Below are 15,152 nucleotides of genomic sequence, written 5' to 3'. Positions count from 1 at the left end.
GCCCTATTTCTGGAAGACTGTTCCCGTTACTACTTTCAAAATGGCTAGTCTGAGACGGTTTATGCGTGCAGCAAAAGCAGACGACAACCTTCTTCTTCGGACGCGCTCCTTATGCTCGCGCGCACAGACAGCGCGAGAAGCAGCGCTCGAGACAGAGATTCGGTAACCCGGACCTCCGCTAAGCACGAAGACGCCGCCCTTCTAGTCCTCGACGTCTCTATGGTGAAAGGCCTTTCTCCGCTTCGGGGGGACAATAGAGCGGCCATAGGAGCACGGCGGAAGTCCCAGCGAAATCCGACCCCTCCCCCGCCTTCTCCTGGCAACGAACGCCCTAGATATGCTGTGGCGTCATTGGGAGGAAGGGGCGGAGGGCGGCCGTTACCGGATGTGGAAGCGTGACGGGGGGCCATCCTGCCCTGAGGCTGCCCAGCTGCGGGGTTGCCCGGTGAGTGGGACGAGGGGAGTCGACGCGGGGGGCAGGGCTGGTCCGCGGCGCTTCGAGGGCGGGCCGGAGGGGGCTGGAGAAGAGGGCCTGCCCTTACGAAGGGGGGAGACGGAGCGAGACAAAGTGATAGCGCTGTAATTATCCTCCTCCGGTGGGGCGGGGGGGGGGGTTCCGCCGGAATGCTGTTAGAAAGAGATCGCGGTGCGGATCTGGGGACGAATAGGAGTCCCCGTCATTTCCAAAGAACACCGTGTGGCTGTGAGCTGGCAGTGTGTTCGCAGCCAGCTCAGGAAGGGGGGGAGTGATTTATGCAGTGACATCAGTGCCTTGGACAAAAAGCAGGTCGCCAAACGGTCCCCTTCCCCAGCCTTTAAAATAACCTTGGTATCTCCCCAGTGTCTTTGTGATAACTCCGGTTACCCTTCGCAGTTGGCCGTGCTGCCTGGGACAAAATAGGACTTGTAGCTCCATACCTATGGGGGGCATCGAGTTAGAGAAGGCTAAATTAAAATTTGGACAGAGTGGAAGGGGAAGGCGGCAGACAGAACGAGAGGACATCTGGGGTGAAGTTCAGCTGGGGGAGAAGAGTAACGTAGATGGAAGTAGGCTTTTCCAAAAAAAAAAAATAGTACAGATACACTTACTTTAAATACCTATTATAATTTCTCAGCGGTTTGTGTTTCAAATGGCTTTGAACTAGAAGTTAGAGATCAGAGAAAAAAATGCTCATTTGATACTTTTGTAACAGGCTGTGTCAGGCTGTCAGTTGGAAGGAGAGAATCATTAGCAAAAAAATGCAAAACAATTAGCGGTGCTTGGGATTGGGAGAGTGGAACTACTTGTTTGTTTTGATAAAGCTTGGCTCCCTCCTGCCTCTCAGTGACTAAAACGTGGGGGGAGGGGAACCAGATACCTATGTGGCCCTGCCTTTTTCAGTCAGATCCCCTGAAACCCTGTTTGTACCTTGTCACCTACTCAAGCTAGGGTCATAAGGAAAACCCTAGTTTGAGGCACAGAAAGCCTCCAAAACATACCTTGTGAGAAAGAGACATGAAGCCTGATCATCAGAATGAAAAACAGTGTAAATGATTTTACTTAGAAGTAAATTAACATATTAAAGATAAAATTTGTTATGAAATAATAGAAATAGGGAAATTGAGTTGAGGTTTTTTTAAAACAACTTTCTTACTGCTCCTCAATGGGACTCTTTTCACCGATTCATTTAAGGATTTTGAGGTACTTTTGACCCTCTTCAATCAGAAAAGGCTTTCAGAACAGCTTGCATAAGTTTATCTGCCAGTTTACCATCTAAATGAGATTGTATGAAAGGAAAGACAGTAAGGAAAATAAGGAAATGTGGACCTCAGTTGTTGGACTGAGTTTGCATGACATGGTAAGGCAACTGGCTATCAGATGGGCAGGTTATCCAGTCAGACCATGGATCAAACTTTGTTCAAGGCACTAATTTGTTGTAGGTTTACTTACCTCAGCAGTAGGTCTGTGTTGTCTCAATCTGGGAGGGATGGTTCAGTGTGATTAACTCTTCCTCCCAGCTTCCAGATGAAGAGATCTGAGATGTGAGTGTTAAGCAGTTCAAGGGTGAGAGTCAAGATGGAAGGCACTGTGGGCTGTGCAGCAACGAACTGAAAATTGTAAGAAAGGTGTATATGGAAAGCTGCAAAATGGTCTGTTATTCAGACTTGAGGAACAGGAGTTTCAGTGGGGCTGAGAAGAAGGGAAGGGATGGCAAAGAACTTTCAGATTTGTTGAGCTTTGCTTCAAAGAGTCCATGAGCCCTCCCCTCCCCAGCCCCAGACTCTTGTTCCATTAAAGAGCTGAACTAAGCAGCTTTGCCTCTCATTGCAGGTATCTGGTTAACTCATCACTTTGTTGGCTACATATTTTTTCATCCTCTCTTTTGTATGTACATGTGAAAGAAAAAAACCCAGATTCTTTGGTATGCCATCCTACTCAGGAGTGATTTTTTAAATCTCTTTTTCTGTTCTGAGCTTATAGTGGCAGAAGAGTAAAAGAGTAATAGACGGTACTGTAAAACCAAGCCCAATACAAAGAGGGCTGCGAGCTCTTTCCATTCTTGGTCAGGTGAAATGCTGTGCGTACAAGTATAAGGGCCTTTCCCAGGAAGGCTCACCTCCTTGGTGTCTCCCTTTTGTCTTTCAGCATCAGGCGAAAAACATGTATTTCCCCATAAAAAGCAATGATAACCATGCTGGTTCAATGACACACTCCTTTTTGGGGGTTGGGTAAAGCTATCATCCAACTATGATTTTTTAAAATATTCCAAGAACTTTAAGTTATTTTTACCTTAAATTTGAATTCTTTTCACACAACATCACGTCTTTTTTTTATTCCTGTTTTGAGGACATTTTTTTAAATCCCGGAAGCTGTCATAAAAGCTTTACGATAGTTTGCAACATAGAAAATAATAAATTAACTTCTCCTCTCTTGTTCTTTATATAGGTAGTCCTCATTTAGTGACTGCCTCATTTAGTGACCATTCACAGTTTAGACGGTGATGAAAAAGGAACTTTGCTACCAAGCCGTGCATTTATGACCTTCGCAGGTCTGTAAAGCAAAGGAAAGCTGAAGTAAGATCATAAGCATAGTCACAGTTTCACTTAGCGACTGCTTCGCTTAACAACTGAGTTGCTGGTCCCAATTCTGGTTGCTAAACAAGAGCTACCTGCATACGCCAAACAACTTAGGGAGATGCAGTTGCAAATCACTGGCAGTCTATCTTATCAAAGTCTATGAGCTCCTGCTGCAAAGGAAATTGCTATACCATTCATTGATTAGAAGGGCCATAACTGAATTTTGTACATTTTACAGATTTATTTTCTTGTTCAAACTGGTTAGGAAAACATTAGTTTGGGGTCTTGATCTCATTTGTCTGGCATACTATTAACATTAATAATGTATTTTTTAGAGAGAAAGAAGATGGAAAGTAATGCTGTTCTTCTGGAATCCAAATCCTCACCAATCAACCTTCTGAATGAAATGCACCAGCTGCGTCTGCTAGGCCACCTTTGTGATGTGACTGTGAGCGTAGAATATCAAGGTGTCAGGGCAGAGTTTGTTGCTCACAAAGCTGTGCTGGCAGCCACAAGCAAGTTCTTTAAAGAGGTCTTTCTTAATGAAAAAGGCATGGATGGACCAAGGACCAATGTGTTGCTGAATGAAGTCCAGGTAGCTGACTTTGCATCTTTTCTGGAGTTTGTTTATACTGCCCGGGTAGAGGTGGAAGAAGATCGGGTGCAGCGCATGCTGGAAGTGGCTGAGAAACTGAAATGTTTAGATTTGTCAGAGACCTGCTTTCAGCTAAAGAAACAGATGCTCGAATCAGTGTTGCTGGAGTTACAAAATTTCTCTGAGTCACAGGATACTGACGAGGATGGTGGGGCCCATCCTAGCACTTTACTTGAACCAAAAACAATAACTGAACTGCAAGGGGACGACGTGGACTATTTTACAAATTCTGCACTCAGAAGACCCAGGACTGGAGTGGACCTTGAGTCCCCCACCCTGAAATTAAAGGAGAAGTTGGACAAAAAAAAAGAAGCCCTGAAGGCCCCCTGTGCCAAAATCAGGCGGGCAAGTGGCAGATTGGCTGGCAGAAAAGTGTTTGTAGAGATACCCAAGAAGAAGTACACAAGGCGCCTGCGAGAGCAACAGAAGTTCGCTGAAGCTGTTGTGGAAGAGAGCCGGATTTCCAAAGACCAGGGCATACATGACAAAGGTGGGGAGGAGGAGAAAGATCAAGTGGTGAACAGTGTGAAACTAGAGGAGAAAGGGTGTGATGGTGCTGAGGACCACCGGGAAAAAAACCTGAATAAATTGGAGGAGGATAAAAAGAACCGCAGTGGCAACTTTACTTGCAGTACTTGTGAGCGAGAATTCCTCTATGAGAAGAGCTTTCTGAAACACATCAAGCACAGCCACGGAATTGCAGCTGAAATCATTTACCGTTGCGAAACCTGCGGCCAGACTTTTGCCAACCGGTGCAACCTCAAAAGCCACCAGCGCCACGTCCACAGCAGTGAGCGCCACTTCCCGTGTGAGCTCTGTGGTAAGAAGTTCAAGCGCAAGAAGGACGTCAAGCGGCACATTCTGCAGGTTCATGAGGGTGGTGGGGAGCGTCATCACTGCCTACAATGTGGAAAGGGTTTGAGCTCCAAAACAGCCCTGAGGCTTCATGAAAGGACACACACAGGCGACAAGCCTTATGGGTGCACAGAGTGTGAGGCTAAGTTTTCTCAGCCTTCGGCACTTAAAACACACATGAGGTATGAACAGACGGAACGGGCCTTGTTAGCTAAATCTCTGGGCAGAAAGCTAATGCCCTCCCTGAGGCAGCTTCTTCCTGGCCAAGAAAGTAAAATAGGGTTGGAGCTCCTCTGTAGCAGGTTTAGTAATACATGTTTTCCTTTGAAACTGCAGATCACAGTCATAATCTAAAATGCTCCCGAGCCACCATAATCTACTTTGGAATAAATGTAAGCCTTAGCTAAACACCTGAGAACATTTAGAGTCCTGATTATTAACATGTTCATGTTGTGGGAATGTCAAACATCAAAAAAGGCTTCCAGTGACAGACTGACTTGGGTAAAGTACAATACTGTGCAAAAGTTAAGGAAAATTGTAGCAGGTTGTCATAAGCCTGAGAACCAGTTCATACATCTTGATTAAAGCCTTGTCTAGGTAGTACTTGGAATACTCTCAAGAGTGTTACAGTGGTATGCTCAGACAGCCTTCTCATTCTGGTCCTCTCCAGATGGGGTAGACTGGAACTCCCAGAACTGCCATTCCTTCCCCCACTCCTTTTGACATGATTTTGGAGATAATCAGTGCAGTTGACAGTTACCATATTAAATATTCAGAGAGAAAACATTAAAGAATGTTTGGCTGTGTCCCAAGCAGATATATTATCTCAGTGGAAGTTTAAGGGTCCCGAGTGAACATTTCTAATAACTGCTTTTGGCTAGATTTCTGATGCATGATCTGAAAAGAAACTAGAGTATGTTTCTAATATTACTTCCAGGGAGTAGAAAAATTGAAAAAAAACCCCATGCTTTCTACTGTCCAGTATCTCTTTAACTTCAAAATGTTGTTCTCCTTCAACCATCATTGGTTTAGGAGGTACTGGGGAGGGATGCCATTGAGATGACTCTTTATAGGGTTTAAGCAGGTCGCAGTGGAACACTGGATGGATTCTTTTAAAGGTAGCAGGCATTTCCTTGGTAAGACAAGAACTTGAAATTGGATTGTCTTTAAGAAAGAGTTACTTCTGCCTGTGCTTGGCTATATAGTCCTTTCCTGTTATTATAGCCAAGCGAGTAACATAATACATGCAAGGGATATGCAAAACTATTATCATATTTGGGTGTTAGACTGTAAGCCATGGTTTAGTGTGTCATAAATGAACATACCCTTTTTGGGTAGTTATAGTCCCTTGCTGTCTCTCTGCACTGCTGGGAGGAGAATTTCAGAAGTTTTTTAGTTTTGATTGATCCTGATTTTTGTTTTGTCTAAACTGGGGATTATGGTTTAACACCAGTGAAGTCTAATTTCAAAACAACCCAACTTCAAACCATTGGTTATAAATTTGACTTGTTGAAGATAATCATATACAAATTCTAAGTTTGGATGAAATAGGCAGCTGTGCTTGCCTCATGTAAAAGTTAAGATTGTGCAGAGGGAGTTGGAGAGGGGAGTAGGCATGCTTTAGGAGAAAGCTGTGTATGCTTACATTGTGCTAAGCAACAATTTAGGATGATATCTGAATGGCTTTCTCCGTGGCTTCCTAGCTGAGATGCAGCAGCTAAGCACTACAGCAAAGACGTATGCCACTGCCTTTCAGATTCAGGAATATATAGAAGGTTAGAACAAGGCAGATCTACTTTCGTAACCTAAAGAGCAACATGGGTTCACCCAACCTGGTGGCTGCCTGTAATGTTGAGCTATAACTTCCATAATCCCCCAACCAATATATTGCTGAGCCAGGCATATTAAATATTACTGAACAGTCCTTGATCTCAGCAGAAGAAATGAGGCATGTAGGTAAGAACCCAATTGATGATTAATCATAGCCCAGTATGATTAATTATAATTAATTATGTACTAGTATTTTTTTGCCATATAGCTTCTACAAGTGAATAATTTTTCACAGCTTTTGAAAACTGAAATATTTGCAATATTTACTATATTAAATACAATAATATAAGACTACTGTATATTATTAATCTGAAAGTTAAGGCATTTTAGTTGTGATTCATTTCACAAGTCAAATTCTAAGTGTGTTTGTTCTTTTTTATTGCAGGTTAATTTAGATCACTGTTGCTTTTTGTTTTAAGAAAATAACCTTTAATTAGACCATTCTCTTGTCAGTTTTGACATTTATTTCTAATTTCTCTCTTTTGGGGGCAGTGTGCCTAGACTTTTATTCTCTGAATTTTGTTAAAAATGTATTTTTAATATGAGAGTTCATCTCATCCTGCCATTCAACTGGGAAAGTGTATACATAGAAGACTTCTATGTACATACTACCCATTGGGTTGGGCACTTCATGGACAAGTATCTGTTAGGTATTACATTTCCCAGGCTAAGGGAGGGATCCCCCCTCTGAACTCAAAATCTTAAGAGTCATCCAGTTAATGTCATTGATTGCTGATTACTGGTTACTTCTCAGTGATGCTGAGGAGCAACTGTTATACTTGTCCTGATTTGTATTATTTTTTTCTTATTTCAGAATCCACACAGGTGAAAAACCATTTGTTTGTAATGATTGTGGAGCAAGATTTACACAAAATCACATGCTTATATATCATAAAAGATGCCATACAGGTACTAGGATAATACCGCATTTTTACACTCCAGGTTTTTTTCATTCAGTCTCTGATGTATAATCATAATCTGTATAACATAATAATGATATATAATCTGTTCTGATGTATGTTATTATTGTATGTAGGAGATGATGGGGGGAAGTAAAATAAAGGTTAATGTGCTTGCAGATTGATGGCTATCAAATCTTATTCTTTGTCAATATAAAAATATTTATCTGGTCCTCATCAGTTTAGAAAAATTACTGTATACCTTAATATGGGTAGCCCATTCTGTTTGCCCATTCTGTTTTCCAGAACTCTGTGGCTCAAGGCTATTGTTGGAATCAAGAGAAATTCAGTTTTCTATTTTTAAAAAGCAGATCAAATGATAAGAGTAGGTTGTTATTACATCTTGTTAAATCTTATGATTTGTTATTTAGAGACTTTACTATTAGCGGTATCAACCAAACCATGAGATAATTATTCTGTAGACTAGCTAGTAACTTGGGATATGTTGTGTTCGCATGACATATTTTCCCATAGTTAATTGAATCCTAGTTCACTCAGTTAACTCAGTTGGTTAGATTTTTGATACCTGAACCATAAAAATCACATGGACAACATGCTAGCCTAAACCATAGTTGGCTTGTTTGTAGTTCATTGTATGTTGTGAAAACAACCTTATTGTCTACTGCAGTAGCATAAATTAGATTCTGGTAAACATCTGCAGTCATCCAGAGCAAGATAAGTTCCTTTCTTCAGTACATTAAAAACTATGTACAGAAAAATAGGTGCTGTTGGAAATGCCACAATATATTATTGTGTTAAGCAGGGATATGTATTGGTGACCTTGCTGTTTAATTCTTAATAACCCCATAATCAAGCATATGTACAAGCTGTATCTCCATCCCCCTTAGCTAGCTGGTAAGTTGATTCCAAGCTGGCTATATGCCAATGTTGCTGTGGTTTTATCTCAATCTCATGTTGATCTTAAGTCCTACAGCAATGAGATAATAACAGGCTTTTTGTAACAGCTATAAAAATCTAATGAATCTAATTATATATGACTCTGATGTAGGAACTGTAATGCAAAGTAACAGTCTTTGTTTTCAGTCTTTTTAAAATGTTGACTATGAAACGTTTTCATTCATCCATCATTAATTGTGGGATGTATTTGAAATTTCTTTTGCCGTGTTAACTTTGTAGATGTCAGTATAAAATATTCAGGGAGAACTTGGTTTTCTATAATCATTTTTTAAGTTGGCCGTACTGGCTGGGACCTTTTGTCCAATACCTGTAGGTCACCAGCTAGGGGGAACTGATGTAGCCTGACACTGTAGAGGCTAAACTGTCTTGAGGATGCTATATGGATTGATGTACTCTGTGACATACAGCTGTTTGTCAGGCCCCAAAGAACTTGTGCATAATGATGGTCATGGGAAGAGTTTATTGTGCAGACATAGTAGAGTGGATGGCCTTGTGCACAAAATCCACGTTCACGTGTGTCAGTTGATCTTGGTGTCTTTAAAAATAGTCTTTTTGCTTTTCTAATTCCTGTGTACTCTAGGAGAACGACCTTTCATGTGTGAAACATGTGGGAAGAGCTTTGCCTCCAAGGAGTATTTGAAACACCATAATCGAATCCACACTGGATCTAAACCCTTTAAATGTGAAGTTTGCTTCAGGACATTTGCGCAGAGGAATTCATTATATCAGCACATCAAAGTTCATACAGGTAGGAAGCTACAGAAGAAGCTTAGGAAAATGTTTGACTTTAAAACTTTTTTGGAAAATTTAAGAGAGAGCATTCTCTAAAGTTTTCTTGCTAGATGATGCCAGTCGTAGCCCTTATTCTGATGGCAGTTTTATCTGATCATGGTAGCATCTTTTACAACTTCCAGGTTTCCATGGGGCTGTCTGCCAGGTCACCAGCCTTTAAGAACATCTGTGTTTTAGGCTGAATTCACAACCCTACTGAATTATACCATGGTTTTTTGGGTTTTTGCCCAACCAGTCACTGTGATTTGTAAACCATCATTTGTGGCTTTGTAAATCAGGCTGCTATGGTCTCTTGCTTAAAATGAACTGTAGCCAAGTGCAAACTGGTTGTTAGAAATGATTGTTTCAGATCTAATATTTGTTTGAATCTGACAAATTAATCTAGAGACACACACTATCTTCAATAGCTTGAGATCCCAGATCTCACATTTTTGACTCATTTGAAACAATTATCTAGTTTTGGGACTTGTGTGGAGAACAGATCATGTTTTAGGTCATATTTATGCAGAAATATTGAAAATTCAAAAGGCTTCACAAATTTTTAAGCACCACCGTAAATACTATTTCTTCCTGTTGTCTTTGAATCTAGTGTTTATACATACTTTGACCTCTTCAGAAAATAGTAACTCTCCCCTTGCGCTGTTTTTACTTTATTGCTTTTGACTGAACTTCCTGTTCCTAACTTAAAATTTGTCTGCTTTTGTTTACTTTTTCAGTTTTTTTATACGTGCATATGAACCTGTTTCTCTGCTTATGATCTTCACTGGTTACTGCTACTTTTTTTTTTTTTTAGCTTAACAATTTGTTACTGTTGTTATTTGCTTACCTGCAAATTCTCCAACTCCTGCTTAGCTCTCATATATTATTTCCTGAATTTCTGTTCTTCAGACTTTTAGGCACTTTCCTCATTAAAGTATGTAGGAATCTATTTCGTTGCACTGCAACTGCATTACCAGCTGATGTTCTTTGCATCTTTTGAAAAGAATCTCCTGATTAATCTTCAAGACGTTATGCTTAATCTTTTTCTATAATCTCCAATTGGTTGTATTTTTATTTTTATTTTTTGCTTTTAATTGGGGGTAAGTATGCGGAGTAGCACAGTTAACAGTAGCAAGGTGGCAATGTAGCTAAGGCTTTCAACTTCACATTATTTCTATAGCTGGGGATTCTGATGTATTCTGAGATGATTGAAAGCCATTTGATGTTGCCCTACAGATGGACACTGTAATTTTTTTCTGTGCTATCTAGAGTTACAGATCTGGAAAAGTTGAGCATTGGAAATAGTAATAATGTGCCTTATCTTACAGGTGAGCGTCCATACTGCTGTGATCAGTGTGGCAAACAATTCACTCAGCTCAATGCCCTGCAACGCCATCATCGGATCCACACAGGGGAGAAACCATTCATGTGCAATGCTTGTGGTCGGACATTCACTGACAAATCTACTCTTCGGCGTCATACCTCAGTAAGGGAGAACTGGCACTTCTGTGAAAATCTCTCGTTGTCTACTTCCAATTACATGTTACTGTTGCAGTAAAGGACAGGGATGGATACCTTGTATGAATCCCACAGTATAGTATGGTTGCCTCTTGGATAATGGGACTAGAATAAGGGCTTTCCATGGGCAGGCAGTTTATGCAGATGGGAAAAAAGGGAACCTTTCACATCTTAGCAGAGGGTATTTCCATTTCTCTGAATGAAAGACCCTCCCTATTGTTGGATTGTTGTGTTCCTGATTGGTGACATCTACCAAAACAGGCTTTTCATGAGTACAGCAACAATGTAGGCTTTCATTTTGAAAGGGGAAATCTGCAAAAACTCATCCCAATGCAATTTAGGAATGTGATATATAGAGTAAAGGGCTTCAGCTATAGAGCCTGATCTTTGCCATCAGAAAGCCCCCAAACTGTTCCTTGAAGGAGCAAATAATTTACACATGAATAAATGCACATGCAAGTTTGTTTAATGCTTGAGATTTTTTTTTAGTTTGCTTGTAATGCTTCACACCTTCTCTTCACTTGGGAAAAATGTGCCCCTCTTCTTGCTCTTTCTACATTTTAATTGCTCCAGCCATTGTTCTTCTCTGAATTCTAAACTCTCTTTAGCGTAGACTTTGTTAGTTGAATATAAGCCTCATAAAATGCTCCTAAATTTTTAATTCTGCTGTATTGGGGAATGAAAGAAGAATAGCTAGGTTGGCTACTACTTAACTAAGAATCTTCTCCACACACTATCAGAGTTTAAAGCTTCTGTGAATGGTTTGTTACAGTTTCAGACTAGAGAAGGTGCTGTAGAACCTAATGAATACTGAGTGTTTAGTATGTGTAATTTTTTTTTAATAGATTCATGATAAGAACACACCCTGGAAGTCTTTTCTTGTAGTTGTTGAAGGTGCTTCTAAGAATGATGAGGATCATAAGACTGAACTTCCTGATGAAGAATACGATGGAGCTCGTCCCAAGTTATCAGAGAAGCTGCTGTCATTCTCTGAAAATGGGCATTATCCAAGTTTGACGGCTATTCAAGAAAGCATGACTGCTGTGCATGAAAATGGATCTCCCTCTGTAACAGACTGTAAATTGAGACCTGCAGTGGGGTCCCAAGAAGTCCCCGTAGCCACAGCTTTGCATGATCTCACAGTGTTGCACACCCAGACAGACTCGCTTCAACCACCTCTTCACAGCTTGGTGAACATGTAATAGCACCATCAGCTGAGTGGAGAAATTCAGCAAGGGAAAAATTACTTTATACTGTGTAAACTCTTGTAGTACAGTGACCTGTAAAAGGGTGCTGTTAGAGTTCTGTATTCTACCGAAACTAGTTGAATCCAAGTGGATGAATTCAGTACTTAGCCCATTTGTCAAAGAAAAAAACACTCTCTTTCATGTTTTGTCTGCATAACGTAAAGTAGGGTCCAGATCACACAGTCAGTATAAAAGAAAGTAAAGGTTCAGTACTGTTTGAATCCAGATTTCTCTTTTTTCTTCTTGGCATAATATTCTGTTAGCTTCCTTTTTTATCTCTTATTTAACATTGTTTTTATATTGTACGCAAAAGAATGTGAAATACTGTAGTACAATCTTTCTCTGGGCCCAATACTTTATGCAATTTTAATGTTTTTTTTTTAAGATATCTCATCTTAAACAGATAGTAGGAAATATCTTACATGTTCTTCTAATTGTTCTTCTGATGAAATGTGGAAAAATTATTATTTGAATCCAACTATGTCCCTTGGCTGTTGCAATGAAATCCTGGGTTCCCCTTCCCTTATGTAGCTCTTTTGCACTTATCAAAAATCTGCAGCTGATACTTTGGACATCCTCCAGAATCACAGCAGAAAGAGAGAAAGGGAAAATCCCCTCTCCCCTCCTCTGCCCCCACAATTTGGATGTTGACTCAGCTTTGTAAAAGGAGTGGAGCACCCTTAAGTTCCTGTAATCAATATAACAGACTACTTCTTGAAAGAAGCTTGAAACAGATTTTTTAAATATAATTTCACAAGCTTTGTTCTAGGGCTGAATTCCCTCCTAGGTAAACCTTCTAGCTATTTCTTCCTTCTTCAGTCCCTACTGGTCCGCCCATATGATAGTGATCTTAAATATCTGTACTACAGAGGTGAGAAAACTGATGGTTTTCCAGAGATGCTGCTAAACTACAAATCATAGTGCCAATCCAGCATGGGTACTAATGAGGCTATCTGAGAATTGTTATCTAGCAACATCTAAAGAGCTATAGGTTCCCACCTCTGTTTTATAAATTCTTCATCTTAATCACATCCACGTAGGTGTCTTCTCACTATCGTACATTCTTTGCCCAGAAACCGTCTTTAGAAGGTACTGCCCTCCCACACGGTTCTTGGTTCCCCTAGAGACCTAGAGGTTCTTTCCCAGCTGCCGCTGAAATCTATTTACTGGTATTTGCCTGTGGAGAAGATTGTTTTGTAATTTGATTAATTTCATTGGCAGTATGCTCTTAGAACAGATTGCTCCAAAATATTAAAAATGGTTTTCTCAAAGATGGTACATCTTGCTGTAGATAATTTATTGTAAATTGCCTTGCTTTGCCCTATTATATTAACATTTTGAATTAAGAAAGATAAAATCTTCAGGTTTCTGGCAGTGGCCTGAAATATTCTGGATATAATTTCCCTGTTTAGATTTGCTTATGTTTGTATGAAACATTTCATCTCTTGTGGCAAGTTAAGTTATAATCAGGGCTGACATTGTAAGTAATGCAAAGCAGATGTTTGGATAGGAAGAACTGTTTGAAAACATGTAGATTTTTACAAACAGGTTTACTCAATTATGTTTCAGTGCCCATAGCTCCAAAGACCATGCAGTGTAACCAAGGTAAAGCAGTTGCCCCAAAGTATGAAAATATGCCTCCTACATCATACAGATTGTGGAGATGAGAACTTTTTTAAAACTCAAAAAGCATCAGTAGTGTGCCTTTTTACTTTTAAAATCAGGAAATACAGAAGTGCCAAAGCTTATGTGAATCTGAGATTCCACCTATGTCCTGAATTTGCCAATATAACTCTGCAATTTTAATTTTTGTATTCAGAACTTTTTAAAAACATTATCAGTATGTTAAATGCTTCTTTCAAAACCATGCATATTACTGTACTCTTGGTGTTTTTCTACATTGAGGAACTAAGGTAAGTGAAAGAGTTGGGGTTCCTTTCGCTCCCTGTGCACTCCCAAATTTTCTTTGGAAAGTTGTGGGGAACCCACTGCAGCATTTTTAGGAAAGATAAGAAGATGCAGAAGACGACAAAGTAGGGGGAATCCCATTCCAAGAGTGGACATCTGCTCACGTGACATGGAGTATCAACCTTTTGAGGCATCTGTTTTTTATGTACCGTCCCTTTCAGAACTTGGTGCAAATGGGTATGTGTGTGTGTGTGTTGGGCCCTGCACCCTTTATGACAAGAGAATGTAAGTTGGAGGAGGGGGAGGCACAATTGTTTTGTCTCAAGGGAGAGAATTTTCACAGAAGTAATCTTAGCATGCAAACAGTTATTTTCCTCAAGGTGTTTGTGGATTCAGATGGTATTGCCTGGTGCTTTTCCTCAGTTACTTTTTGAGGTTGATTTATTCCTGCATTGGATCTGATTTTGGATATTGGTTGTATCCTTTGGGAAAGTTAAGTTTTGGATTCATTTAGCCAAGTGTGTCCTCCTCAAAAGTTCCTCTCTTTCTTTACATTAAGTTCAAAATCACTTGCAGAGGGGAGGAATAATTTAGGCCATCTTTGCTATATTAGCTTTTCAAAATTCTTGTCCCAGTATTTTATTTGTTCAGAAGGCAAAGCAATAAAAAAGTTCCCATATATAGTTTTTTTTAGTAAACTCCGTAGTAATAGTTTGATGTCAATTCTTCCATTTTTATTTAATCTGGTAAAAGGGATGTTTTTAGAAATACTATCCAGAGGTTATATTTACATATTTATTTTGTATGCCATGTGCTCCTTTTGACTATCGCATTTTAATGAGAGTCGCAATGCATTTGTAGAATATATTTAAACCCTTAAGTACCAATAGGTAGGGATTTTTATTTTATACTGTATAAATATGTGAAAGTAGATGGAGTTGTATAAACTGATTGGCCTTATTAAAAAAAAATGAAAGAGTGCCATCTTTTTTTGCAAGTTACTTATTTAGAGAAAGACATTACATTTTTTGGAAAATATCATGATCTGGAAGGCTGAGAAACGTGTAGACTTAATGTACGTCCACTGTAAGCATTCATGTTTGTCTTCAAGAGTAATGAAACTGCTTGCTACTAAAGGATGTGTTCTCACAGCATGCTAAGCCATAATGTGAATTATCTGTTACGATAATTTTATTATCGTATTATTATCATAGTATTATTATTAATTACGATCTGTAAGCTACTTTACGTCTTAAAGCAATGCTTAAAACCAGCCACTGTGTTGCAAGGTAGCTCTACACTGGAGAATTTTTAGTTCATTATCATTGGAAAGCAACCTAAGGGATCTAGTCTTAGCTGCAGTTACTAATTTCTGTTGCTGAAAGTGTTGAAATGGCATCTGTTCACATTGGTGTATTCATATTTCATGCTAAA

The 15,152-nt window shown here is 39.7% G+C and overlaps 1 protein-coding gene across 2 annotated transcripts; it reads left to right on the top strand.

Moving 5' to 3' along the window:
- Nucleotides 1–227: 227 nt before the first annotated feature.
- On the top strand, nucleotides 228–15,142 carry GZF1 (GDNF inducible zinc finger protein 1). Of its 2 annotated transcripts, none has more exons than XM_088134944.1 (6): nucleotides 228–445; nucleotides 3,393–4,749; nucleotides 7,212–7,306; nucleotides 8,855–9,022; nucleotides 10,374–10,531; nucleotides 11,409–15,141. In XM_088134944.1, exons 2-6 carry the CDS (start codon nucleotides 3,404–3,406, stop codon nucleotides 11,763–11,765), a joined length of 2,124 nt encoding a protein of 707 aa, XP_087991070.1. In that variant the 5' UTR covers nucleotides 228–445; nucleotides 3,393–3,403; the 3' UTR covers nucleotides 11,766–15,141. The 2 variants fall into 2 exon arrangements, with proteins under 2 accessions (XP_087991070.1, XP_087991076.1); XM_088134950.1 differs by lacking the exon at nucleotides 228–445 and adding an exon at nucleotides 485–579 and having other exon boundaries at nucleotides 11,409–15,142.
- The last annotated feature ends 10 nt before the right edge of the window (nucleotides 15,143–15,152 follow it).

The sequence above is a fragment of the Python bivittatus genome, unplaced genomic scaffold (assembly GCF_059951505.1).
Source record: "Python bivittatus isolate LINGU-HERP-01145 unplaced genomic scaffold, Pbiv_v1 ctg000020_np1212, whole genome shotgun sequence".
Lineage (NCBI taxonomy): Eukaryota > Metazoa > Chordata > Lepidosauria > Squamata > Pythonidae > Python > Python bivittatus.
This window is presented reverse-complemented; position numbering and strand designations above follow the sequence as displayed.

Coding starts and splice junctions, on each gene's coding strand:
- GZF1 (XM_088134950.1), top strand. CDS start 3,404: ATGGAAAGTAATGCTGTTCTTCTGGAATCCAAATCCTCACCAATCAAC. Junction 9,023..10,373: donor GCACATCAAAGTTCATACAG/GTAGGAAGCTAC, acceptor CTTATCTTACAG/GTGAGCGTCCATACTGCTGT. Junction 10,532..11,408: donor CTCTTCGGCGTCATACCTCA/GTAAGGGAGAAC, acceptor TTTTTTTAATAG/ATTCATGATAAGAACACACC.